Raw genomic sequence first — 25,467 nt, forward strand, 5'->3', positions numbered from 1 at the left:
GGGAGTGCCAAAGCACAGTGTATACACCGAAGCAAACACCGTCCCCCAGATGGTGCAAACAGCTACGGCGGGAATACCTTTTGGAAAACTCACTGTTAGGATTCTGTGTTTCTCAACAGGAGTAGTATGTGGAAAAACAGCCTCGAGTTGTTCAAATTTCTCAGCAAGCCAATACGGCAGATCATCTCTATTCTGAGGACGCTTGCCCATCACTGAATAAATCATGATGGGACTAATGACAAGACCGCTACCATGTCCAGGTGGCTGAGGAGCGGCTGGAGCCACTTGATTAGTTTGTGACATAAATTGAATGACAGTTCTGTGTATATGAATCAATGTTGTAAGTAGCTCTGTGAGTGTAACATGAAGATAGTTTGGATGTGGCGTAAAACCAGCTAAAACCGGCCAAGTGGCCCCATCTACCGATAAGGGGCCTAAACGGACCACAGAAACAGGGTGAGGAAGGGCTTCATTAAACCAGATGGCATGCTCCTAGGCTGTCAACGGAACTTCAAGTAATGCATAAAGGCGATAATTCCACGGAATTGCGGCTGCTGTGTATTCATGAATTAAATTATTATTCCCATTCACTGCTGGAAATGTAAACAAAGAGTAAAATACATCGAAGCGGTAAGCAGGGTCTGCTTCAGCACAAAATCAGCCCCCGCATTAGAGACTCCACGTTGAGTCAAGAATGCTGTAATCGCCGTGCAGTTAGGTGCCGCAATAGCGACTGCCGTAATAAAAATGAAATGGATAAACCAGAAGAATGGTAGCGCAAAACCGGGTACAGAGAGAGAAACAAAACCTTTTAAAATTCAAACTTAAAAAACCTATACAAATAAAGCAGGCTAAGCCACCCCAACACAGACGTCTCCGGAAACCGGTGAGAGGGTATCGTGGACGAGCACAAGCTCTACTCAGGGGTTTCGTGAATAAGTACCAGACCAAACGTTGGAGGCGCCATGTTGCAGGGATTCTGCAAAAACACAGAACTATGCGCAGGATTATGGGACTTTGGTGTTTAGGGACTGGGTCTTCCTACCACCTTAGTTCTCATGAACCCAGGACCGACTAGCTATAGTATCTCACTTGTCCTCCTGCTCACTTACAGAGAAACAAATGATTATACACCCCAGAACACAACACTCCCAGATCTCTCAGGAATCATGGTAACATGACACACCTTTTCGCTCGCACACTTGTACTTGTCCACAATAAATCTGACAGAGACACTAAATAGTTTAAAATATTTATTTTAGCTAACGTACCCTAACATGCAGTATACGTGCCACAACAAGCAGGAAAATGCATAGTACAGATACAGTCAGCATAGCAGCTAGTCCATAAATCATAAAGGGAGATGTCATCATAAAAAGACAATGGAGCCTAACCTCCCTCCCCTTGCTAAGAAGAAGTATTATTATATGTTAGAAGATCTCTCTGCTTTGTCAGCAGACCCCATACCTTAGCCTATAGATGGTAGATCTACATCATAGGTGCTGTCTCGCTCTTCCCTCTGGAAAGGTACCTCTCCAAGCGTGAGCTACCTATTCGTGTATTCTAATAAAACCAAAATAAAAACAAAATCTGTATGTTTTGTCTAAGGGCTAAGGTCTGGCCAGAACAAAATAACAAGGGGCATTGTTGTTCGACCTTGCACATATGTTCAGTCAAAATCCTAGGAACATGCGCAGAGCTAACACAACGATGAGTTCTCTTGTGAAAGCAGCCAAAGACATGTAGTAACGTGCGCAAAGAAGCAGGCAGGCTGCAACGTGCTCATGCTAACTTAGTGAAGACGACAATGTCCCTATGGGACAAGTGACACAAGTATCTCCAACACGAAGATAAGCACAATGCACACAATACTTTAGCAAAGTAACAGTAAATAGCACGAAATATACAGTGGCCCCAGGGGGGGACCAAACCATATACTACGAAAGTGGTATAAGAACCACAACTCGGATCAAGACAGTGTCGAGAGGACGTAGAATTGCTGGGGACCCACAAAATCACCCAAGGTAAGTAGATAGGTACCCCACGGAGAGCATGTGCAGTATGGGAACATGACCGCGTGCTCCGTACAAGTCTATGTACAAGTCGCAGTTGGGTTTTTAAAGATTAAGGACCCTTCCCAGTGGACCCTGAAGAAACCCTGTGGAAGACGGAAGGTTGGAGAGCCACCCCACCTGTGGATACTCTAGTACCAACGTTACCCACACCGGGGAAGCCGGGTGCATACATGTGAAGTGGTATCGGAAACCGCCGTCAAACCCAATGGAGGACTTCAGGAAAGTGCCGCTGCTGGAAGAGGAGAAAGTGTCCGTGGAAATTCAAACGTGGATTCTTGAAGAGGAGTACCTGAAAGCAGAGGGGACAGAGTCACCACAAGCAGGGGAGTCAGGGCAGACCCCAAGCAATCAGGGGAGCCCATGAGAAACAAAGGTGACCTTCAAATGGACCCACAGGCCAGAGGCACTGGAGTCGTGAGAGGACCCCGAGCAGCTTCCAAAGGTGGAAGAAGTTGCCGGAGGTTGGGGCTACTTGGAGCCCAATGCACTTGTTGAAAAGTTGCCAACAAGCCTTTGCACTTGCAAAAGAACACGGTGCACAGGGGTTCGGTTATTGCAGCCCCCACGAGGGATACAGGCCTTAAACTTGGTGAGAGAACAGCTCAGTCCTTGAGGAACGTAGAAAACCACCACCTGTGTTGTTGAACCGTTTGGAGTCCGCAGGAGCTCGGGATCAGCAAACCAGTCAGCAGTGTTGAGGTGCCTGCGAATGCAGGGAAGTGACTCCTTCACTTCAAGGGAGATTCCTTCAAGTGTCTTTGGTGCTCCACAGGCCTTGGAGAGCTTCTGTGCGAAGCACGGACATAGCCAATGCAGAAGACAAGCAGGGAGACGAAGTCGGGTCCTTACTAAGCCCATCAAAGTCCAGAGTGTCCTGACGGTAGAAGTGCAGTTGTTGGACCTGTCAGCCCTAGGGTGGTCTCCCCATCTATTTTTGATCGTGCCTCATTTTTTCCACCCTCATTTTTATGTTGGACTTAGGTCTCCGGGCGCCTGTTCATTGCCAACCAGTGTTAAGTTGCAGGTGCTCCCTTCTCCCAAGATGGCTGCCACAGGCCCCTGCTACTGCGGAGTGGTCTTTATTAGTAGCACCCTAGCTGCCAGGAGCTGGCTGGGACCCCACAACAATGTTGCGACACCAGCCCGCCTTTTTTGTCTCATAGGTAGAATGGGGAAGCTCCTGGAATGTGCTGGAACCTTCTAGAAGGGAGGTGTGGTTTTTACTTTTGCCGCCTTGGTTAGAGGTCACCTGACCTAGGGATACTTAACAGAGGGAGGGAACTTTTTCTAGTCAGTTGGCCAGTGGGGTAGAGCAGAGCTGGAGAATCCACGCAGGAGTTTTAGGCGGTAGGGCCTAGCCAGGGACTTATGCCTCTGAGAGTGACAGGATTTAGGTGCTGCCTCTTAAGTGAGTGAGGGATCCTGTAAAGCCCACTGATCTTGCCCAGCAGTAGGAGGACCCAGGGACCCTCTGCCTGCCTGACTAGGAAGGACCTAGTCGCCAACTCAATCCCTACCCCCCAGGAACAGAACACCCCCAAGGGCGCCAAAAATATCTGCGCCATCAGGACTTCAGGTCACCCCTGAATGCTGAAACTGAATGCTGAGACCTCGTGTCACGACTGCATGCTGAACCTGAATGCTGACACTGAATGCTGAGACCTCATGTCACGACTGCATGCTGAACCTGAATGCTGAGACTTCATGTCAAACCTGAACACTGAAACTTTACGCTAAAGCTGATTGCGGAACGGCTGGGGTTCAACCAGGTACCAGCGCTGAGACCCCTGCGCTCCCTGACCTGGCCTGGGATCCCCTGCATCAACCCCCGTTGAGCGCGGAGCTCTCCCGCTTAATTTGACCCCCCCCCCCCCTTGGTGTGCGGGGACCAGAGCGGGCTCACCGCTGCGGCCCGGAAGCCTGAAGTGTGCATCATCACCCCAGTGTGGCCCGCGGAGAAGCCCGGGGCCCCGTCGCTGCCGTGGCAGTTGCATGCGGAGGTGTGTAAGGCCGTGGCCTGCCCCGTCGCGGAAGGATCTACTGCGGAGTCCGGAGCTGGGTCAGACGCCTCCAGACGTCGAGATCAAGGTAAGTTGGGAGGCTTGGGACGGACCCGGTGCGCCCCCTACAGGACCGGGAGCGGCACCGCACCCTGACACCCAGATTCCCCCTCCGAGGGAGTTCCCCCCGTTCACCCAAGACTTTGACACCCCGCCGAGGGATTGCCCCTCGCCTCCGAGACTGTCGAGCAGCGTTGTGCCCACGAACTGCACAGAAGTACTTGAAGCTTGATTAGTACGAGTAGCGCTATGTTCGCAGGCTTTGCTCTGAAGCGTTCAATGCTTAATTATTACGAGTAACGCTGTGTTGGTAGGCTTTGCTCTGAAGTGTTCAATGCTCAATTATTACGAGTAACGCTATATTCGCAGGCTCTGCTCTGAAGTGTTCAATGCCCAATTATTACGAGTAACGCTGTGTTGGTAGGCTTTGCTCTGAAGTGTTCGATGCTCAATTATTACGAGTAACGCTATGTTCGCAGGCTCTGCTCACAAGGATTCACGGCGCAATTATTGCGAGTAGCGCGGTAACCGCCCACTGAGGCGCTAAGGGTACCAGAGGGGCGGGAAGCCCGCGAAGTCGGCCCTGAGCCCCCACTAGACCCCAGGGGTGGCGCTACGATTCCCAGTCCGTACAACGGATGTTAAGGTATACGAGTGTGGCCTAGGGCCTCAGAGGGAATTGCTGGTGAATATAGCGCTGAGGTCACCAGGTACTGCCTACAGCACCATTATGTATGATTGGTGCAACAGATGCTAACCTATGTAGCGAACTGCATTTACCTCTAGTGAACTGCATCTACTTCTAATGAATTGCATTTACATATAATGAACTGTATTTACGTATAACTGCGTAGATAAACTTGAGTTGTTTGCATAGACCCTACAGTGTGGCGTCCCTTATTGTGTGCGTTCCCTGCTTCAGAGGAGGTGTGTGTTGTATGGTCGCTTTACACAAAAGCCTTTGGGTGCCCAGCCGCTCGAGTCAAGTTACCCCCTTAGGGCTTGGTGACCCCAGGTCTTACAGCAGTGATGTCTGATCTGAATCTTATCCCATGACGAATCTAGGGACCTACACCGTGGTAAGCCCCTAAGTACCCTAGGGAAAGGGTTGGGAAGATTCAGGGTACCCTCCCAGGGGAGGGTCTGGACGGGGGAAGGTTACTCCCATGTCCTTTGTCCAGTTTTGCGCTAGAGCGGGAGACACCGGCTCCCAGGACTGGTTTGAACTGAACTATGCACAGGGACACCAAATGTGCCCCTCATGCAGACTTAGGCAAGAGCACCCACCAGGACCCAATACTCTAAATCCTGTCTTGGAGGTAGTCACACCTTCCCCTGACAGGATGCCTATTGCTCTGCCTTCCCCTGCTGGAGTTTGGTTCAGCAGCAGGAGGGCAGAAATCTGTCTCTGGTCGGCAGCAACCATTTTGTGCTGTCTGGGACTAGAAAGTTGGCACTGGGAACACTGAGAGCCTAACGGAGGGCTCTTCCAGTGCTTGGAATCGTACCTCCCACACCGTTTACGGTATGGGAGGTACGATTCCAAGATGTTTGATACCGAACACGATACTATTCGTTGCAGCTGTTTTCGAGACGGTCAACGCTTAATTACGCGTAGCCCCTCTATTTTGTATATGGCTGCTTCACTGACAACCTGCGAGAATGGGCTCCATAGGCTGCCCTGCTCATGCAGGGGCACCCTCTCCCTTAGAACCAAGCACCCTGCCTTCAGGATTACAAAGGCCTGGTCTAGGGGTGACTTCTAGGTTTTAAGTGCAGTGACCCTTAGATATAGTAAACCTATATCTTAAGTAAGTGGTGCAAGCACCAACTTATACAGGCTGCAATGGCAGGCCTGTAGATTCATTTTGCATGGTCTTTTATGGGTGGCATAATAAATGCTTCAGCCCATGGGAGACCTCTGGGGCATCCTATACCCTGGGTACCTTAGTACCATATACTAGGGACTGATAAGGGTAGCCCAGAATCCAATCTGGGATGTACCCAAGTACTAAACACAACAATTTAGGGACAAAGCAGAGAGACTGGGGTCCTAATTTGCAGGATCCCAGTCAGACTAGTCACAACACAGCTTAGTCCCAGGCAAAAGGTGGGGGTAACAATGCAGAAGGATCCTACCTTCTTACACGTTTTCTTCTTTTTCCTTGGGGAGGGGGAGGTTGGGGGGGGGGAATGGGACACAGGCACAAGCGCCTGGTGGCGATTCCTGATCCCATCTTCGTGTTGCCAGATGTTGCTGCCAGCGTCTGCCCCAGATCCCAAAGAACACACCAAGACACAGGTAGGGATCTTCTTGTGGTTAATTGTCATTCCTTGTCTCGTGTTCGTAGGCACGTCCTCCTTCATCCCTGGTTTCCCAAGACTGCCCAATCTCCCTTCCCTGACTGAAACTGAGGTCCGGTGGTTGGCCCCTCCCTACATTCTTGTTCAGGGTCCTAATATCCTCTGCACCTCGGTACGACAAGCACAGGTTTCTAAAACAAACCAAGAGCTTTTACGGCACTGGTACCTACTAAATGCCACCACCTCCAACTGCATAATATCTGACTTAAACTAAGCCAACCATTTGGCTAAGTGTAGCTCCCAACTCAGCTTCATCGAACCCTTCTGCACAGGTGCAACTACTAAAATGTCAAAGGCCAACCAACTGGCAACGTTCAACTCTAAAAAAATACTTGTTCATCTTGCTGTCCTAGAAATATCCCCTCCAGTAACTCTAGCCTGCCTACAACAGCATTTTCTACACCAACTGCATGCACAAACATAATGGTATGTCTTGCGCGTTCACAAATGCATACACTTCAAAAACTATTGAAGGTTCTGTGTCCTGTTTCTGAAACCCCAAAAATCATGCAGCAAGGCACTGATACTTCAGATTTGTGGCTAAAACACAATCCAGAGAGGTAAGAAGAGAGGTGAGAAAGTGTGTCCGTGCACTCCAGGCTGCCCACAAGGTCTTGGAGGCCACATCAGTGAAAAAATCGGTTGCTTTACATTTACAAGAAAAACAAAATAATACAACATGAGAAACAAGGAGAAAACAGGAAGGCCCAGATTTAACAAGCATTGGCATAGCCAATAGGTCTCGCTTTTGGGACCTTATAAGTATTTATTTATGCAACTGTTGCATGGCTAAACACTTATAAGGTCCTAAAGGCGAGACCTATTGGCTATGCCAATGCTTGTTTCGGATTGCTGTATGTCTTTGAAATGCCAATCCGTGACTTTGAACATCATAACGAGATGTGAGGCTGTGACTGTTCAAAATATTTGAGAGATGTCTGTCTGTGTTTGTTAAGTATATTTCACAGATGCCAATTTGTGATTAATCCAGTCAGGGAGAAAGCACAAAGCTGTGTGAAAAAAGTATACTTTGACAGCTGGAGATACTACACCGTCATACTAAGGCAGGAAATTTGCCATCTTAATGCTTATAACATAGACACGTTTATACATGATGGCTAGTGAAGAAACACTCCACCTTCATTACCTCCAAAAATAAAATAACAATGATGCTAGGTAACCAACCATTCCTGTTGAAAGTAAAAACCAAATGGATCGTCTTGTGATATGCAGAGGTGAAAAAGGAGGGACACATGTGTAGGAGTAAGAGTTTGAGAGGTGTGGCGACGCGGCTACATTTAATTGAAGGCTGTGCAGAGGACAGAGAGGCTCCTGTACACACAGAACAAACCAGATATGTTGAGGACTCAGAATATAAAATGTTATGCCATTACGGATATCAGAAGAATGTATCATTCCAAAGTGTTTCCACTCCCAGTTTACCTACCACTTTGGTTTCAAGAAATCAGAAAATAAGCAAGAGTAGTCACAGCCACATGAAACAAACATGATTCATGTGCAGCACACAAACCAAGAATTTATATATACACATGAGCCATCCATGTCCCACATGTATGGAGTGAAAGACCCGATTGCACAGGACTGGCAAACAATTTAAAGCTACAGGAGAGGCCTGCAGAGGTCTTTTCCTGGCAGGTTACAGGTAAAAAGGCCTGTCCTTCCACTATAAGCTGTTGTTGCCACCACTGTTAGGTCTCAGCTCTCTGATGAGGTGACTTAGTCACGATCAGTACTTAAAAGGTCTACAAGGTGTACATTTCCGGACCATAGAGCCATGCCACATACTGTGTTACAGGAAGCCCTCAACGTAAATGCATAAGTGTTGTGTGCTGCGGCGAAAAAGTAAAAACACCTACCGAACTTGCAAAGGAGAACTCAAGAAAGGGAAGCATACTCAGTCTTCAGAGTTATATAGGGAAACCTTTTCTGCCCCAACACCATCTGATTGAATTGTTAGAACCTGCCTGGGTTGCCTTTGTAAAGACTCAAATTATTTAGGTAGTTCAATCTGTCTGATGACACTACAAAACAAACGATTTCACACTTTTTGCCAATTTGGAAAATATTAGGTTTCTTTTGGGCTCCTCTTTAATTCTTATTATTCGCCAGGAACAGGGCTTTTAAATGGACAGGCACTGCCATGCTCTTAGAACATGCACTTATTTTATTTGATAGGGAGATGACCAGCCCAGTCTGCGGAGGTATACATCATTATCAGTGGGAGAGTTACAGCTTGTCTCTCTATGCATTTCAAGCAGCGGCCCAACCTATGGAACAATGGGACAGATGTAGTAGAGGATTTTGCAATTGCAAACCCTATGATTTGCAAAATCACTGGGAGTGTGATTATAAAATTGCTATTTATTATGTATAAACCCCATTTTACAAGTCAGAAACGTTTTCCGACTTGTAAAGTGTTTTTTGGGGCCCTTCGTGTGTGATCTACAACAGATACTTCTTAAAATAGTGCAAAGCTGTCCAGACCTGGAAATTATGTAATAGATCACAGTCTCATGACTACTAGTTGTCCCTTCGCTAACTTCTTTTCATGGGTGTTTTTGAGACAGACTGCATAAGGCCTCCCCCGGCTTTTCGGTCACAACCACGACCTTCTTCACCGACATAAGTCTATTCCACTTCTGTACTCCCATGAGTTCTGTGTATGTCACATGTCACCCTTTGGAGGGTGCAAAACGGCCTTCGCAGGATCCTACCCTGCCAGACATTCAAATCCCAAGGTTGGTTGGACCGCCTGCTTGCATTGTACTAAAAGGTGACGAGTAACACAGTATTTCCAGTAAGGTAGAGTAGACCACGTAAAAGTTGCACTGCATTTGATCAAACGGGTCTGTGATGAACGCTGAATGTAACATTAAGTGCCCTTCCTTTCTTCAGCTCTATGGAGAATTAAGACACACTGGTTGAAAGTTTGTATACGAAGAAACTGTGCATTCCCAAAATACAATGTATAAACGAGGCTATATTTGAATATTGTCACGGAATCAACAAACAGGGGACCCGAAAACTCAGCTACTCTTTGCATATAGGTCATCAAAGGTTTACTTGCCGTTCAAACAATCCGGAAAAAGCCTGAGTTGAAATGATGGCCCTTTATGTTCCTTATTCTTGATATAAGCTTCATTCGGTCTACACGACGTGCTGCTGTCTTGATGATGACAACAGTTATTTAAAACACGGTTTACAGCGGTAACATTTATTGTGCTATATAATGTGTGATTTAGGAATATAGCAGAATGTCTAACGTAAGGCTAGCATCTTTTGGAAATAAGGATTTTGCCTGTAGTGCATTTTGATAAAAAGGAACATCACAATAGTGGCCGTAGAACACACCACCCAGTGACCCAGCCCTAGTGCATGTGATTAAGTAGGGTTCTGTCATGTTAACTTACAGAGTCCATGCTCACCCAAAGCAGACAGATTGAGCAGTGGACAGGAGACTTGAGCAGACGCCACTGAGCTCACAGAGGGGCAGAGAGGTGCCCTCGGGGGTGGTTTGTGTATGCCACGTGGTGCTGGAAGTTTATAACTATAACAGCTCTGTAATGCTAACGCGAAGGTCTTATTTTACGCGGATTCCTTGAATCAACTCCACAGACACAAATAAATACATCCCCCGAGTGCATAGGTGGTACAACTGGAAGAAAAGGACCTCTACAAGAAAGGGGTGCCCCTTCTATGCAGAGGGAGATTGACCTCTGAAGGAACTGACGATGAGAAACCACAAAGCAAAGTACAATGAAAACAAGAAATATTAATGTGCAATTCCGACATACTGGAATATTATGCACCACTTTAAGTGCACGTCACGATAAAAAAAAAATCATTTATCGTGATTCTTGGAGTCAGTATGTAAACTTTACAGTCAAAGATGCTTTTGTGTTTGCCTCAGTTATGTTTAGGTGCGCCAAAACTTTTAGGCAAGGGGCTTTCAGGCGCTTGAAGGGTTGTACGAAGATGAAAAGGTCGCTTGGCGAAGAGCGACGCAGTGGGCGCAGACTGTGAGGTAAAATTAAATTATATTTGTTTTTTGTTTTTTATAGCACGAAATAGACCCGAAGATATCAAGTATTGGTATCAGAGAGGGAAAAGAGAGGCGAGAGAGAGGATGGTTGGAAAGACAGATATAGCGCAGGAAAGGAAGGGAGAGAGATTAAGGAGGGAGGAAAAAGGTAGAGAGAAAGTGATCCGAGTGGAAAAAGAGAGAGGAGAGAAGGAGAGAGAGAGAGAGACAGGATGGTTGGAAAGAGATACATAGCGCGAGGAAAGGAAGGGAGTGACTCTGCTTTGATCATTTTTGCCTGGGCTGCTTTTGGTTCTCCATGTGTCTGTCCTTTCCGTTGCTAGACTCCACGCAAAGCATATGAAGTATGCAATATTGTTTACACCCAGAAGATCAATAGTCCTAATTCAACATGAAATATGGCACGGGCCAACATGCGCGCTAAGTGCCGACGCCCCAGAGTTAGCATCAATTCTGATAGCTAAATAAATTCAGCTTGCCAGTGGGAAGACAACAACAGCTGACTGCTGCAGTAAAAGGCAACAGGACACCTTTCGCTGCATGATACATGTTCATTAAGCGTCACTTGGACTTCGGGGCTGCCACCGCGGGGGAGAATGGATACAGCCGACCGTTCACTGTGCGCTGCAAGGGATCCATCTTTTCCAAGGAGCCTCTTCAACATGAATGAGCCTGCACTGGACAAGGCTCTGGCAACGCGCGTGGCACTTCCGCCTTCCTGTTTACTTCCTGCCCGTTTGTCATCGGATTAACTAAACAAGCGTCCGCACGGCCGCGAAAGTGATTGCTATCAAACATCAAAGCGGCCGTGAAAGTGAAAGTAATTGCGGTCAAGCGCGGCACGCGCACCCGCGCACATGCACTGTAGCCCTAGGCTGGCCTAGTAGCACTTTTTGGAGCCCTCTCAATAAGTCTTGCCAGACCAGCGCATGCGCTGGGTCAGGCGTGACCTAAAAAGGCACCGTTCTGGTTTTTTCAGGACACAATGCAACATAGACAGCAGAGATAGATCAACTTTCACATTAAAAAAGCTTTTAGTCTCAGCTTTAAAATGGGCTACAGCTAAGCAGTGTGTGTTGGGATTTCTGAAGCGAGTAAGGGGAAAATGTCACACAAATTCAGATTCCTGGGGTGTGAACTGGGGAAAAGGTGTATAGCGATCCACTAGCTCTCACCCTGAGTGCTCATCCATGCGGTATGGCTGTAAATATAGCAAAAGATGACCCGGCCCTGGAACGCAACCCAACTTACGTCGCTCACGGCCTATAATCGGTCAGGCAGGACACAAAACTGCAAAGTGTGTGACTCCTGTCTCATGTTACAATTGTTTTATGTAAAGCCACAACAAGTACACCTACCGTGTTGATCAGATGGGAATTTCTTTTGTAATGTGATTACTTTACTTATACATAAATACTTTTAAAAAGCTATTTTGTGCTGAAAGGTAACCCTCACGCTGCAGAGCACCACTTTGTGCTATTCCCTTCTAATTCTTGCAAGATGGTGTCTGCAGCATGGCCAGGGTAAAAACCTTAGGTTTTGGTGTAACATCATATTTACTAAAATAGCATAATGTGGCTTTGCACCAAATTCCAATGGCAAAGAAAAGAAGACGTCAGCAATGGGTCAAGCAAAGTATAATCTGATTTACCTACATGTAACATATGAACTTTTACCCTAAAGTACATTTTACACATCTGACAACTGTGCCAGTAGCCATATGTAAAATAATACAGGGGTAGGGCCCAAGTACCAATGGCTAGATAGGGCCTGTCAAATTTCAAACAATAGATATCACTAGCCGTAACTTGAGATGCTGCTTTTAACTTAAAGAGACTCAGGCCATTCCATAAATTCGATGCTCTGTAGTATTTATTTACTCATCATTCTGTTTTTCAAATACAACAATTTTCTTTTCTGTCAGAAAGAGAGAAAGACTTCTTGCCTCCCTTCATGGACATACATTTAAATCATATTGTAACAAGAAAACACCACAAACAAAAACAAGCATTTGCAATGCAATCGGTCGCACCTTTGGGACCTTATATGTATTTAGCAATGCAGCATATTAACCTGGTGGCTGAAACATCTAGGGGTGATGCATGGATTTGTATGAATCCCCAAGGCCAATCAAACCAGCCCTTGGAAAGAGACGAATAGAAAATGACGCCCCCATCCCAAGTTAACACTCGGTGCAGTGGCACCGATCGCACTGCCCTAGAGCCAGCCCTGTGCACAATGCTGAGAGTGAAATGGAGCCTGACATTTTGTCAGACAGCCCTTATGTTTGACTTTTTACTGTGCAGAGAGGACATATTTCTGCATTTTTTGCGTATTCCATTAATTCAGCGCAGGGACAGGTTTTGACAGCTGTAATGTCCTTATTTATTGCACTTTGTAATAGGAAGTTGAAGAGCCAATGAACAGAGATATGATGTTAATTTAAATTTAAAATAACCTCTTGGCGGCCAAAATGAGTTGCTGCATACAGGGTAGTAAATGCCGGAACTTTTTTATTTTTATTTTACAGACACTGTTGAATTGTCTGGGGGCGATATAGCTGCCCTATGTGAAGGTTAATCCCACCTCTAGCCATAACGCCCTAATATATGTGGCTCCCCTACATGTTTTTTGTCTTTGAGGACAAAGGGGGTTGCGGGCCTGGTCAATACGGGCTGTTTTTAGGTCTCACCTACGCAGTGCGCATGCACTGCATAGGAAAAAGACCTTTAGCCATCGGTTCCCTTTTTCGCCCAAAAACGTGCACGCGTTGCATTGCTTTCAATAGCAATGCGTGCACGTTTGGCGATTCCCTTGCTGGAGCGAGCAGCGGCGCCATATGTTAGCAATTATCGCGCTTTGCTGCTCACTCCCGCAAGGAAAACCGGCGCAGGCCCCCTCCTCTCTCCCCTCCCGAATAGCCACAAAACGTTAAACTCTGCAAACATGTACGGGTTTTATATTCGAACCATTGACACAATAAAAGTTGAGCTTTAAAGAATTCACCCTAACTGCAAATGCCTTGCATTAATGGCTTACTCACTCTCACTGACTATCACACTCTCACTGACACTCTCACAGACTCTCACTCTAACTGACTCTCTCACTCACACTGACTCTCACTCACTGACAGACGTTCCCACTCTCACTCTCTGACTGACTGACTCTCCTACTCTCTCTCTCACTCACTCACGCTCTCTGACTGACAGACTCTCACTGACAGACTCACTCACAGACTGACTCACTCACTCTCACTGACAGACTCTCACTGACTGACTCTCCCACTCCCTCACTAACTGACTCTCCCACGCTTTCTCACTGACTGACTGACTCACTCACTCTCACTGAAAGACTCTCCCACTCTCTCTCACTCACTGACTCACCCACTCACTCACTGACTGACTCACTCAGTCTCACTGACTGACTGACTCTCACTGACTGACTCTCACTGACAGACTCTCACTGACTCACTCTCACTGACTCATTCTCACTGACATACCCTCACTGACAGACTCTCACTCTCTCACTGACTGACTCTCCCACTCTCTCACTGACTGACTGACTCACTCTCACTGACAGACTCTCTCACTGACTCTCCCACTGACTGACTCTCTCACTAACTGACTAACTGACCTTCACCCTCCTGTTCTTTATGCCCCCCCATAACAAAAAAACACAACAAGCAACTATTGGGACAGGCAGATACAAGTTGCCAGCATTGAAAGGATTTAATATGGTCGTTCAGTTGTACATAATGCTTTTTTGGTCATATCTAAGGTAACAAAAATGCTTCTGACACTTCTTTATTATAACTTTTCAGCATTCTGCAGACTTCTGTACAGCACAGCTTAGAGACATAGGTAAAGTCAATATCTCTGGCTAAACACTTATAAGTTCCCAAAGGCGAGACCTATTGGCTATGCCAATGCTTGTTTAAAAGGTGCAAATAGTTACATTTTCGCAATGTTACTACATTTCGCAGACATTAACACCAATGTTATGCTCACTGGTGATTTGCAGCCATGTTGTTAATAACAAAGTACTGTTGATAAGTTCTACACCGTTTCATCGTGCTTCTGCACCAGCCCTTTAATGCTGCCTTACACTGCCATTAATTTACCGCGACTTCTTGAAATACAGGGAGGGTACAAATGTACAGTAGCTCATGACAACCAGATATTTGGATGGCACACATGAGAAAAATCACGAAGGCATCAATCTGCAAATAAACCTCAAAACGTCAAGAGGTAATACATTGGTGAATGTTCCACTAAACAATCATGTACCGTGAATAGAAATACCCAGAAAAAGACCCCTTCCGTGACGTATTTTCATTGCTGTAACTTAATTAAAATTGTGAAAGAAGTGCTTCTCTCTCACTCTCCTCTACCTCCAGGCGTCCTCACCTTCCCTCCGCCCCATATCTCACCGTTTGCTAAGCCGTTGATGGGTTTTCTTGCATTTAGAAGACCGTAGTATACACCCATCCACGGAGGGGGAGAGAATGCTTACAATTCGACAAGGGGAACAAAAGGCCGAAGAAGAGCCAGGCAGGGGGGGAGGGGGCGGGGGTGTTCAGGATCAGTGGGGGGAGCAGACTGGCCCAGTGAAAAGACAGATAGAAGGTGACGAGCTGCTGCTGAGCTCCGGTGCTTCTCACTCGCTGCAGCCCCTGCGGCTTCTCAGACCATCCACAGGGAATCAATTGTGTATGTTTATCAGATCTTACACTTGGGCTGCCAGACAATTATTCTGTCTCTGTCACTTAAGGCGTCACATTTACAGGGATGGAAAAGCAAGTGCGGCGAGGAAGAAAAGAGAAAACATTACACTCCACACACCACCGGCAACCCCCACCCAGTCTCCCAGGCCCGAGAGAGGGGAGCCAGCGATCACCGGCTGCGGGGCAAGTAGTGAGTGCTGCAACAGCGGGATGTGAGCCATATCCGCGAGAGGTGAGTACTGCATGCGCCTGGCACCAGCCAGCAGCGGCGAGTGCCTACCTCAGCACCGGCAGGCCAGAGCCAGCCTGTGCCTCTGGTCTGATAGAATCAGCAGCCTCCCTCTGGCTAAATCAATATTCTCAAAAAGTCCTTTCGTCTCTGGAAGTGGAGCGCGCAGAAGGGCGTTGTTTGGTGACATATGGGAGCTGACGATGTTGAAAAGGGCCTCAGATACAGCGTGGGGGCTCCGAGGACAGCCAGCGTGCCCCTTCCAAGTCACACACAGCCCTTCGCTCAAAGGAGGCAGCGTTCACAACTGAGTAGCATCTGCTAGTGCCTGCGCGCGCATGCGAGAGAAACAAGCAGCACATGCGCTGCAACGAAAAACGAGTGCTAATGCACCCACCAATCCCACAACAAACAAACATTTAAAATGCAATAGGACTCGTATTTACGCGAGACCTATTGCATTTTAAACGGAAGTGCGAGCGTTAAAAAGGCACAAACGGGAGGGGGTTGAGGGGTGCTGCTGGCCTGAAAAGCCACGGACTGCGGGAGGGAACGGGGGAGGCAGGGAAATAAAACGGTTTTAAAAGTAAAGGAGCCGATAGCTGTGGAAGGACAATAATGACAACATGGCTGTCAGGAGGCGGGATTAAGTTTCCAAAAAACAATCAGAATGCAGCATTTACGATTGCGGCCAATCACAAAGATAGGCGGAAAGTGGGCGGAGCTTCCCTGCTATACTGTGTACAGCATCTCGCGACGAGACAGCGCATGCGCTGCCTAGGCGAGACCTAAAAACGAGCATTATATTCATGTGAAAAAGGTTACAATTATTATAGAACCAGTCATCATTCTCAACAAGCAGCTACCATTGTACTATTTCCATTGTAAGATGGTTATTTACAAGCTGCTACCACTGGGAACACTATTTTCATCTCTTCGGGACAGGAATTTGGACTAACTGTTTCCTACGAGTGGGTAAGTATCAAGTGAATGTATCCCCCTGGTGGTGGGCTTATGTAGGAATTTGTACAGCAGGGTGTACTTCCTCTTCAAAGCCTATAACAGACATCACAGACTCACATTTGCACCACAGTAAGAGTCTGTAGCCCAGATTTACTAAGAAGTAATGCAATACAGTAGAGCAAGTAAAGTTGCTGAGCAGCACTGCACTGCGTTGCGTAAATGGGAGCGAGCAGAACAGCTCCAAATCGACTAAGATGTGGCGCTGTTCAGCTCTCTCTTCCTGTGCAGGTGCACTTTATGCTACCATGCACCAGTGCAGACAACCTTACATCATAGTGCTAGGGTGTCTTCGTTGTGGAAAGCATAATTTTTTTCAGGTTTTGTAGTGTAGTTTTTAGTCCCTTCCTGTACAAGCACTATTCTTTAAGGTGTTCCCTCCTTGTCTGTGAGATAGACTGCAGTATATGTGCAAAGAAGGAAAAATGAGGAGAAACAAAATTAATTCTACTTGTTACACATGCTTCAAGGAGACTCAAATAGTTGCCAAAACTACTTGACTACAATTCTTTTTAGATAGGGATTTGTGTCAAAACCCATGGGAGGTAGTGCTTTGCACAAGCTTTGGATTACTTTGTGTTACAATCCAATACAAATCGATTGTAAATACCAACAAAACAATTTGCGTCAAGTTTGAGTTAAAAAAGTAACACAAACTCGGCTCAAATTCTGTGGAAATCATTGCCTCTTAGTCATGCATGGCAGCTGAATTTGGGGCAAGTGCTTCCAATTATATCATCAGCTGGTGCTGTGGTACTTTCTACCCTACACAGCGCTGCGATTCTTCATGCCATGTTTCATGCAGTGCTCCTTGAATAAAAGCCAGTAAAGCTGGGACAAAATGTTTCTTTAAAAAGAAATGTTTACATCATTTTTTTAAAGAAAGTTTTCAATTTGAGATGTTTCTGCAAACTTGCAAATAGGCTTATTTCATAGAAATTTCAATGTTAATAATGACGTAATAATAATGAAGCGCTTGTTACAAGGAGTCTCTTGGGGTCCGAAATACTTGTCATAATATGGTGTTCATCTGTCCGGCTAATCATTCACTCAAATCCCTTCGTTAATTCAACAATGTGGAACATTTTACAAGACATTGCTAAATCAAAGGAAACAAATAAAAGCACGTCAAGCCTAGTACATGTTCGTTTTGGATTCTGAACCACAAAGAAAATCATGTTAGCAATTCCAAGCATCCTGTCTTACCTCATATATTCCTGTTCTGCAATGAGGAGATCAGCAAAACGAAGTTTGCTGCAGTTCTGGTGTGTGGTGCGATTCAGTTCTTTCACTGTGACTCTACTGCCACCCCACATCAAACTGTAGGCAAAGAAATACACATGCCAAGAGTCATCATACGTCATAGTGACCGGAGGAAGAAAAACAAGCTCAGCAACATAAACCAGCAACTTAAGAGCACACCAATTAGCAAGACACTAATGAAAACAATTGAATATTTACTTTGCGTTCAGAGAGAGGTTGTTCAAAAGTAGGTGAACTTCCACAGATGACACTATAATACATTGGATCCTTGTTTGGGGTGGGTAAACAGAATGATACCAAGCATTGGCGAAGCCAATAGGTCTTTTGTTAGTCGCAAGCCTTCTGGCAAACCTCGTTTTGTCAGAGTTTTGGCAAAACCTTATTGTCTGGGAATATGCCAGGCCCTCATCAATCTAAAAAAAAATTATTTGCTACAGGCAAAAAAAGTATTTTTGATCTAAATAAAACACACATTACCCTAGTACTTCCTGGCATTGAAGGGAACAACCTTGTGTGCGCATGTGATTCTTGTGAAAGCACTGCATGCCCTAACTTGCAGTGAAGTCATGCTGGATTGGGTGGAAGAAAAATGTGAATGGCACCAACCACAGTCTAATGGATGAAGTTTAGCTGAAACCCCTATAAGTAACTATGTTATACACACAATTGCAGTAAAATCGAAAAGTCTTGGCTAACAGAGACCTAAAAAGTCAATCAGTCTGCATTGGAATCACACCTCTTGCCTTTGGGTAAAAAAGAAAGAATAAAAAAAAAGAAACAAAGAAGAAAAGAGAGAGAATAGAAGAAAGAAAAAAGAAAAACAGAAAGAACACAGGAATGAAAGAAAGGAAGGAAGAAGGCAGGAAAGAAAAAGAAAAAAAGAGAGAAAAGAAAGTAAAAAGATAACAATATTGAACAGCTTCAAATGGATACAATCTGGTATGTTGTAAAATAGCAGCAGTCAGAAAAGCAAAACACTCTAAAAGGAATTTACAATGGCATCAGCAGGAGATAAAGATGGAATGTGCCTTGTGTTCACATAAAAAAATTCCTGCTATGACATCAGGATCTAAACATAAAGGCCACACTAAAGTAATTACAAATTAAAAACCAAACCACTGGCACAGAAAAGAACTAGCTTGTCTTCGGATGAGCTCCTTGAGAAACAGCACCTAAAGTGAAGCTAAGCATTGGCTTCTTTAGGCTGACCCACTGCTCTATGCTACATGCTATAGAGGGAAGAACCAAAATGTGAATGATACAACAACAAACCAATGGATTAATACAGGTGGTTGAAAGCCCCTTTATATAAGTATATATTATATATATTTCAGTAAAATCAAAAGGTCTTGGCAAATGCCAAACCTAAAAACTCATGATCCAGAGATATACATTTGTAAACGTTAAGTCAATATAGTGCCAGAAAGCATAAAAAGCCAGTGTTTGTCAATGGTCGCAGTAGGCTGGGACCTAGGCAAAATTTGAGGTCGACATCAATGTAGCATGGGTGGGGTACATGAACCAGTATGTCATGGTTAAAGTTGTTACCTTCTGACTTTAAGGCCCAATCCACCACAGAGTTACACTTTTATTGTCCCCCAGGACCTCAGAGAAAGCAGAGTAGGGCCATATTTTCAAAGATATGGATGTTTGCAGTTCTGCTCTCTTCTATTGCTGGTGCACGTGTGGCTGCCTAAAGCAACACAGGCACACTTGCATCATGGGTTATGGGTGCCTGCGTTGAGGACAGGACAGTTTTTGTGCGGGAAGTAATACCTTTCGGCACAAAAACTATCCTTTTAGGCTATTTCCTCTTTGCGTGTGTGCTGCAGAATGCAGCACACGTACAAAGAGGAAATAACAAGAAGAAACAAGCATTTGCAATGCAATAGGTCTCGCATTTGTGAGAGTTTAAGCTATTACCATTGTCAATAACAACAAATTGAGTATAGTAAAACACTGTTAAGGAGTATCATACCCTGAATTTACCTGAGAAGCCAGTAATCTATTTTGCAATCCCACTCTCTCTGTGGGAGAGATCTTTATTGTTTAGTTTCAGTACCGCCTCGTGGTACAGCTTCTGAATTTCACAGGTGCTGGTGGCTCCTCGGGGTCACAGGTTCTAGTTTATCCCTGTGATGGATCATCTGGCCAGACCATAATGCACTTTATGCTCTTTTGCCAATTTTATGAAACTTTTTTTATCTTATTTATTGAGCCTATTTTCATATCACTAAGTTTACATAAGTGCAGGGATGCTGTGTTTTTCCTTCAACCTTTAAATGGTCATGATGTCGGTTTAAGTGTTTGCGCATTTCTCAAAGCAGTCATGAACAGTGCTTAATTTGAGACAGTGGTTTCCAGCGCTCAGCCCTGGCACTTAATCATCAACCCCAGCGCTTTTTATGAGCACCAGTTAAGGACATTTATGGCTATTTTCCCAGAATCATTGGATTTTGAGCTGAGACTCAAACCTGGTTCCCCAGCTTTGAAGTCGGCAGCTCTGGCTGTACCACCACATCCTTTCCGCACTTTCATGGTTAGTAGTTGGTTCTGTTTTAGGCAGCACTTACAGGAGAAATGGGCTGGTGCAGGCTATCTACTGACGAGGGCTCTAAAGTTGATGCATGGCTAGGTGCAATAAGATGGCTATACTGATTTTGAGCAAACGAGAAATATTTCTAGTGTATTTGATGAATTTTTCTATTGTCGTCTTTTAAGCTGATTTATATTTTGTGTATGATTTTATATGATTTTTTAATGAACCTGTTCATGTCCATTTTCTGTGCCGAAAAAAGAAATTTGATTTTGAATTTCCTGCTGGACCCAGAATCCAAGGTGCAGTAAAGCAGAGCTGCCAAAACCACCCCTCCAAGGGCCTAGCCACAGGAAGACATTGCATTGTGGGTGAAACTGACTAATTAATGTTCCAATTATTTACTGGTAATTCCATTACTTCGAGTCCATTTGTCCTACCACCTGTCATTGCATTAAGGAAGTGGACGAGGAAGTAATGAGTGTTTTGTGGTGGCTGGGATGGGAGAGCAGCATTCAATGTATGCTCTCTGGCAAACCGCTTGGACACAAGCTCGTAGCTGTCTGTTGGTGCTATAAAAAACTGAAAGTTCACAAATAACGTTAACAAAGTTCACGTGTGATGAAAAGTTGTGGGTGAAAATTCTTGCAAGAGATGTTTTATGCAAAAGATTTTTCTGTGGTAACCTTTCTTGGCAGTAACATTTGCGCAGTAAAAGTGAGTTTTGCTGTTTTTTTCTGCTAACCCAAATGACTGTATTTTTGTCTTTGGTGTGCTTTAAATACAGGATTCTTTGTGAAGCTGAGAAAGTTTAGAAAAACGACAACATACGTTGAATAAAAACTTCAACATTAATTGCGCCCCTAATTGTAACTTAAGCTGAGCCGGCCAGACTAACTAGGGGGCAGATTTATAAGCCCCGTGCGTCACTTTTGTGACGCAGCGGCGGCGCAAAGCCAGCGCCATGCTGCGGCAGATTTACAACGTGACGCATCTAGGGAGATGCGTCACGTTGTAAAGCTTGCGCCACATGTGGGCGTACCTTCACAGGGGGGGCGTTCCGGCGCAGGAACGCCTCCGAAAAGTGGCTGAGTGAAATCTACAAGATTTCACTCAGTCACTTTTCCGCCCATGCTGCGTCAAATCCCTGCGCCTGCTTGAAGCAGGCGTAAGGATTGACTCCAGCAATGCGCCGCCCTTCCGCCATCAGATGCGTCACGCATCTGTTTATCCTTGCGCCACGATGCGCTGCATTGTAAATGCGGCGCATCTATTGTGGTGCAAGGGTAAACTTGCGTGACGCATCTCCCCCGGCGCATCCATGCTGATTTGCAGGGATGCGCCAGGGAACATAAATCTGCCTCTATATTTTCATGTTCACAGATCCGATTTGAGTGGACAAATACATGAACACAGAATCAATCAAACACCCCCTGCGCCCCAAAGTTCGGAGGAGGTTCGACTAGCAGCACTCTGTCGTCACCCTTCCATACAGGTGTTCGTTGGAAAGTTTGTATTTGGGTTCACTCCCTTGTGTTTGGGCCTACACCCCGCGCGCACAGTTTAAGGTCCATGCATCTGTGGTGGGTTGTGAACCTTAGGCAGGGAGGTGCTTTGTCCCGGAGTCTTCTATTAATGCAGTGAGCTGGTGATGTGACTGTGTTTTAGCGCCGAGAGGGGACAGGCGCCTGGCCGGCTTGGCCCTGCTGCACTCAGTCCCACAGGCCTCAACAGCCTAGAGTCACCCAGACTTCAGGGTTAAACGTGCACCAGCTGCGCAGAGGGCTGCTTTATAAGGGCGGTTTTAGGGCATCATTCATCGAGGTGACGTCAATCATGATATATATGTTTGTCTTCAGAGCAAGTTTGGGCTCAACTGTACTTTCCTCACCAGCCCCCATTGTAAAGAAACCAGGCTATTTATAGCTCATTCATTTCTCCCTCTCGAAGCGCACAGCTCGCTGTCGTAGCTCCCAGGTGTGTCTCCTTCTGCTTTGAATACATTTGTTTCAGTCTCGTTGCCTCAGAGCTGGCCACAATGAGTTAAACAGAACACTTTGACACCTCTTCCGGTGCCACTTCATGATGCACAGCCGAATTGTGGAATGAATCCAATCAATCAAAAGTTACTTATTCCTTGCTTGTCAGTTTATCCAATATTTACTCCATTTCCTTTTTGTCAATTTTTCATTCAATTCATTTTACTCATTCCAGTAACTCAAACGCAGGAGACTTTATGGATTCCACATGCCACATCTTTATTAAAATGACCCAATGCATTTCGGGAACAAAGTCCCTTCGTCAGGGGTATCGTAGCACATGGATAATCGCACATTTAAAATAATCCAAGCTCGCTTAAAAGCCATACTCATACGAACATCTCGAGAAAGTATTGGATAAACTGACAAGCAAGGAATAAGTAACTTTTGATTGATTGGATTCATTCCACAATTCGGCTGTGCATCATGAAGTGGCACCGGAAGAGGTGTCAAAGTGTTCTGTTATGTTGCAGCGCGCAACTGGGCGGAGCGCGCATCAGGTTTGCACGCCAACACAGTTTGAAAGATTACATGACTTTAAATTTTGAGTACGCCGGTGTGCATCTCACTACCTATTGTTGTTCACAATGAGTTAAAGCCAGACGTGCCTGTATTGATTTCACGTTGAACTGTGTGCTTTGGGGTTCTCTCTTCTGCACTGTTTGTTGACATGTTTTTTGCCGCTCCTTTCTGTCCTCACGATAGAGAGAGTCTGCTGCTAACCAGCCAGCATGAGCAGGCTCGCTTCTTTCATCCCCTCCTTTCTGTAGTCAGGAGAGAGAAGCTGCCATTACTGCTTCGTATGGTTTCCGCCACATTTAATTACGTAATCACAGAGGACGCTGCGCCACGTACTTTATATAGGCAATGTCGATATTAAAAATGCATAATTTGTACTGAGCTTTAAAAACATGGATTTGTCCTTTTTTTAGGTCTCGCCAGAGCCAGCGCTTTAGCGCTGACCTGGCAAGAGCTATAGAAAACGGGGATTTGGAAGTGCAAACGAGTGCTTCTCAGGCCCCCAACTACAGTGCATGTGCGCCGGGCACGCGCACCATTTGGCAGCCTGCGTGTACATTTCGCGGGAGCTTTGATGTTCTCAGTGAGCCGCGCGGCCACTGAGAACATCAAAGCGGCCACGAAATGATTACTTTCACTTTAGCGGCCATACGGCCGCTTTGATGTTTGATCGCGATCTTTTTCTTTTCCAGGTCTCTTCCAGCCCTTTGAAACTATGGAGTGTTGCTAACACCTGTCCCAGTTGCTTGAAAGATCTTTCATTGTGACAGCCGCCCCTCCACCCTAAGGAGTGTAAATTCCCCTTCACACCCGATTACGGCAGACCTTTCACACGTCATGCTTTGTTAATACTTCACAATCATCTCACTAGGGAAGCAGGGCGTGAACAAAGGGCCAGGCTCCAGTCTCTCGCGCAACAGCAGACGGCTTGAGCCTAGCGCACGAAGAGATCGGATGCATCCATACCTTAGCACGGTTCCCTTCCATCACTGGGGCGCGAATTCTTTCTTGAGGTGATAAGCGCCCCCTTCCTGTTACTTCAGATTTAAGCGAGGGCCAGCTGTGGTGCATCTCCCCCTCCTCGCCCCCCCCCCCCCTTAACGCATCGCTGCTCCAGGAGCCGGGTCACACTGTGACAAGAGAGTAGTAAGACATTTGTTACGGTTTTTACATAATTCTAAAATGAAGTGTGATTGACGTGTGGCGCTTAAGAACTCATCATTTTATAAATAAACCTAGTGATTAAAGCTGGCCTTCAGTGCCTGCTTTGTTACAGAGACCTCCGCTGACATACGGCCTTGTGCTTTTTGTTTGAGTGAAGATATGCAGTTTAAAATCACAGTAAAATTTATAATAAGATAAGATAAGGTTAGTAGTGACGACATTAGAAAGTGAAAACGAGGCCAGAGGCACAAAATATGTGATCATGGGTTAATTGTCTTGCTTTCATTTTGCAGAAACGTTCATGGACAATAGGGCGCTGCTGCTTTTTATCAGAATATTTCTGGAATGCATAGCCTGGCTCCCCTGTCCAACTAGCGCCTGTGGCTAGCGATAGCCAGACAGGCTCTGCTTGCCCTTACGAGCCATTCGCTGGGCACGAGCAGCCGCATCCAATCATTAAAGAAGTGCCTGCTCAAGTTCCTTCCATCCCTCTGGTGACTGGGCCTTGCCCATAAAACAAACTAACAAGCATTTGCAATGCAATAGGTCTCGCATTCACGCGAGTATGAGCTATTTACATTGTAAATGACAATGCCTTTTATTTATGTTTTGGGTTTAAAAACGTAAATAAAAGGCATTGCCATTTCAATACTAATAGCTTAAACTCTCGCAAATGCGAGACCTGTTGCATTGCAAATGCTTGTTCTTTATTAGAATTACAGTAGAGAAAAGTCTTGTCAACAAATGTTTCTGAAGAAGAGCATTTAATTACTGACACTGTCTCTTTCCTATAACTCCTCAAAGCCTCGTCACTGGTAGGAAGCGCTACATAAATGTAATTACAAAAGACTAAAGTGAGGGAGGGCGCTCTCGTGTGATTAAGCGCAGCCCACAGCTTTTATGGCCTTCAACCTCTGCTGGAGCCTGGAGTTTACAGACTCCTTTGACCCTTGGGAGGAGGAATGCTGCCCTGATGTCAGCTGAAGCTCCGGGGGATGTTTTGCAATTCTCTTTTAGGCTGTGGAGATGCTGGAGCTCCGAAGCGACTCCTAACTGAACCAAGTAACGTGGTGGGAGGGGTGAGGGACGAGAGCCCAAGGGAGAAGGAGGGACTGGCTGCAATGCTTCGTGCCAGCTACTGCGCTGAAGCTGAATGAACAGGGAGAAATGAATTTGGCAGCTTTAGTGATCCTACAAACTGATCACACAAAGCAGGGGCTGGTACGGTGGTCTCCTGAAGCCATGTACTCGGCAGGAGAGGAGAGGGCGTGGGAATCTTCAGAATAGCAGGCAGACCACGAGGAAATGACCGACCCCAGAAAGGTTTGAAAGGCGAGGCCCGCAGGACAAAGAGCTGAACCGAGCACTGCAGTTTACCTGATGCAGGAATAAAAATAAAACACAAGTGGGGC

General features: G+C 45.8%; 1 protein-coding gene across 1 annotated transcript in view; it reads right to left on the reverse strand.

Annotated features, from left to right (window-relative positions):
• TEX14 (testis expressed 14, intercellular bridge forming factor) overlaps window positions 1–25,467 on the reverse strand; it is a 1,549,829-nt gene that overhangs the window by 1,281,123 nt on the left and 243,239 nt on the right. Inside the window, exon 7 of the mRNA XM_085647123.1 lies at window positions 17,741–17,854. Coding sequence (XP_085503249.1) covers window positions 17,741–17,854 — 114 coding nt within the window. The remainder of the gene's footprint in view (window positions 1–17,740; window positions 17,855–25,467) is intronic.

The sequence above is a fragment of the Triturus cristatus genome, chromosome 3_2, assembly GCF_964204655.1.
Source record: "Triturus cristatus chromosome 3_2, aTriCri1.1, whole genome shotgun sequence".
NCBI lineage: Eukaryota > Metazoa > Chordata > Amphibia > Caudata > Salamandridae > Triturus > Triturus cristatus.